Consider the following 3,835-nt stretch of genomic DNA (forward strand, 5'->3'; position numbering starts at 1 on the left):
ATAAATAGCAATAATTATAGTCTGTTTAACACAGACTAACCCAACACTTAAAACAAATCATCTAGAATTATGGGATTGCCTCTGCATGTTTTGAAGGGAGGTTTGTCACATTTAGCTAAATTCTTGGAGGCAAAGACGATTTTAAATTATAGCAAAAAAAAGCTCCCAAAAATGTAGGAACATTTTATAACATCATTCACGACCCTACATTGATTTTTAATGAAAAACAAAATCGTTTTATTAAGGTCACTTATGGGAATTGTAGTTCATTTCAAAACCAATTGACGTTCTTTTCGAGGAACCCGGTCGTGTTTAAAAACTACATTTCCCATGATGCCTTTCGAGTTGCGTGTCAGACACGGAAGCTACTTGGGAGAAAATTGAATACGCATGGCAAACTTGGGAAAAATGTCACAGCACAGTACCAAGAAAAGAAAACTAGACCGGAGTACAGAGGATTACATGTACTTTGACAGCTACTCCGATGTCACCATTCACGAAGAGATGATTGCAGACACTGTGCGCACTAACACGTACAGAATGGGCATTTTTAAAAACAGTAAGTCAATAGAAGGGAAAGTGGTGCTTGATGTGGGAGCCGGTACCGGCGTCTTGAGCTTGTTCTGTGCGCAAGCGGGTGCCAGGAAGGTTTATGCAGTCGAAGCGAGCTCGATTGCCGACCAGGCTGTTAGAATAGTAAAACTGAATCAGATGGAGGACAGAATCGAAGTCATTAAAGCCACACTAGAGACGATCGAACTGGCCGAACAGGTGGATGTGATTGTCAGCGAGTGGATGGGCTACGCGCTCCTCCACGAATCCATGCTGAACTCTGTGATTTTCGCCCGGGATAAGTGGCTCAAACCCGGTGGCCTCATATTACCTAGCCGGGCGGATCTTTACATCGCTCCAATAAACGATCTGGTGGTGGAGGGCAGGTTGAATTTTTGGAGCACAGTTAAAGGACAGTACGGCGTGGACATGTCCTGCATGACCGACTTTGCCAGGAAGTGCATCATGAACAAAGACATCACTGTGAATCCGGTGACGGTGGAGGATGTGCTCTCCCACCCGTGCAAGTTTGCCGAGTTGGATTTGAACACAGTCACACTCGAGCAGCTCCGAGATGTGAGGGGCGTGTTTAGCTGCCAGTGTTTCGGCTCGTCCTCCATCCACGCCTTGTGCGTGTGGTTCACCGTGACTTTCCCCGCCGAGGAGAAGGCCCTGGTGCTCTCCACATCTCCATTCAAACCAGAGACGCACTGGAAGCAGGCTGTGCTGTATCTGGATGATGCTGTGGATGTGATGCAGGACACTAAAGTTGAGGGGGAGATCAGTTTGCATCCCTCCGAGGAGAATTCTAGACACATATGCATCCGTGTGGACTATGTGATAGGGGAACAGAAAAAACACTCCAAAACCTTTTCTATACCTGATCAGTATTTAGAAGTTAAATAGAAGTTACATAGGCTGTTTGTAGTTATTTACCTAGTCTAAAATAATAAGGAATGCTAATGGATTTTGTGTTCATTTTGAATTAATATACGTGTAATCAAATACACATTAAAAATAAAAATAGTCATACAGGATCATTCTGGATATAGCCTACTGAAATTCTTAATTCCCCCCCGATTAATTTTAGTTTATCTGGTATGATCTTCTGTTTGGTCTGCTAGTGTCTCATTAAAATAATTTGTGATTAGCTTCATATTATGGTTCCATTAGCATTCCTTTTGGATTGTTTTTCTTTTTTCTCACACAGGTTTCACACAGAATGACATACTTTTCACTATGAGTTATTCCTTGAAATTGTATGTTAAGTGTCTGGGGAAAAATCAGGTTTAAACCCCTGTCTACGGACAGCACGTGTGCAAACAAAGTTATACGAAATAAACAATGCTTGCCTGAGCTATGTATTTTTGCTTATTATGTAAAAAATCTTGAAAAATTGGAACAATCATTCAACTTGTTTGGCCAGTAGTGGATGACATCAGGAACAACTGGTTTATACTAATCATTTAGTGTCAAGATAAAGTTTAGGAAAGCTTTGGGGGTTAGGTTAGAGAATTTGTTTCTGGATTTGCTGGTAACTAGGGCTGCACAATATATCGAAATATCGCAAATGTACATATCGCAAGGGCACGCAATATCTGAATGATTTTAATAGGCTACTTCAGCATTGTGAAAAGTGTACGTTTTAGGTTGACGCATATAGCAGATAATAGACTGGGCACATGACTGTTACTTATGTGACTTCATTGACGTTAAAAAGAGTTATTAAACGCAATAACTTGCGAAAAACAACTCCTTGCAGTCTTGCGCTGTCTGCTGTCCGACACGCACACGAAACGTGCGCACAAGCCGTTCTTTTTTTCCTGTCGTGTTACACACTCAAACTGTCAAATACACACACAGTTATGTCAAAATGGCTGTCTTTATGAGTATTCATAAACCCAGTCAGTTATGCTTTAAGTGAAAGATATGAAAGAATAGATTTTACACACTTAGAGCAATATCGTATCGCATATCGAATATCGCATTATTTAACAATGATATCGCATATCGAATTTTTTTTCAATATCGCACAGCCCTACTGGTAACCGTACATTTTTGTGCAAAAGTGTTTTTATTGGTATTACAGTACCACAACATAAGCTGAGTAGGAGTATTGACACTTGGAAATGTATAAACAACGAGAAATTTGATTTGTCAGCCACTAAGCCAGATATTGTATTAGTTTAAAGTTTTACTTTGCCGATTTTCAACCCACTTTATATTGTTACAATGTCGGTAGTGTATGTAAATTAACAATGCTTACTTGTTTTCCATGTTACCTGGATTGAGAAATTCAAAACTTTTGACAGCTCAAGGCATTTCGTGAAAACTACCGATTATACTTCTGCATGTTTGTATCCTGCGCATGGGCAGTCGGACCGACTTGACAGTTATTGTAAGGGTAGGTTTATCACAAAAAAATTGTATCGTGCTTTATCTACTCTTTAAACATCATTATGGTAAAAATGGAACCCTGACGTCAGCTTTCTTACCTGTACATAACGTTGTTTTGCTTCGGGTGTTGTGCAGAACTGACAGAACAGCAGTTTCTGGAATTATTTTACCCTCCGTTTGGCCTGAAACACTATTTGTGGTCATCCACTTTACACACAGGTTTTACAGATTTTCTTTCTCGGCATTCTCTCCATAATTCCAGCCTTTATCCACTGCCTACAACGCGCTGGATCCTTCACTAGAAACCAAAATTACCCACTCCCGCTTAATGTTTACACTTTGAATTCTTGAACCCGAGTACAATACAAATCGACACTAAAATTATGACTAAACGTTTGCTTGGATGCATTTCCTGCTAAAGCAAGGCGGTGTTTGGTAAGCATATCCATAGCAGATTGGTGGCACTGGGAGTGGCTTTAGACAACATGCTCAGTGCATTGTGGGCGTTGAAGCCAACTCATCTATGTTCCTCAACAGTTTTCTGCATCCCTCCACCTCCCCGTCTCCTCAAACTCGCATGGTTACTATCCTAACCAGAGATACGGGGGGAGTACTCTGGGTTCGGGCTAAATTCCGAGCTCGGAGTCCTCCCCTCAGACAGCATGCCAAATACGCATACTTATCTGATTATTTGTAAGTGTGAACTTGTGAAATTATATTTTAAAACCTTTTAAAAGTTGATAAACCTATGCACAGTGTTTTGCATTTTTAACAATGACATTCATACATCGTGCATATCAGGAATTTCTGATAGATTATACTTGATGTCACTTTAAGTATACAATGTATTCCCTCTCGCTCTCAATATTGTTTATAGATAACAATA

At 40.4% G+C, this 3,835-nt stretch overlaps 1 protein-coding gene across 1 annotated transcript; it reads left to right on the plus strand.

The window, feature by feature from the left end:
* Nucleotides 1–373: 373 nt before the first annotated feature.
* Nucleotides 374–1,905, plus strand: prmt6 (protein arginine methyltransferase 6). Its single transcript, XM_079805485.1, has one exon. It carries the CDS (start codon nt 391–393, stop codon nt 1,456–1,458), a length of 1,068 nt encoding a protein of 355 aa, XP_079661611.1. The 5' UTR covers nt 374–390; the 3' UTR covers nt 1,459–1,905.
* The last annotated feature ends 1,930 nt before the right edge of the window (nt 1,906–3,835 follow it).

This window comes from Gobio gobio (genome assembly GCF_949357685.1).
Source record: "Gobio gobio genome assembly, chromosome: 23".
In the NCBI taxonomy this organism is placed as follows: Eukaryota; Metazoa; Chordata; class Actinopteri; order Cypriniformes; family Gobionidae; genus Gobio; species Gobio gobio.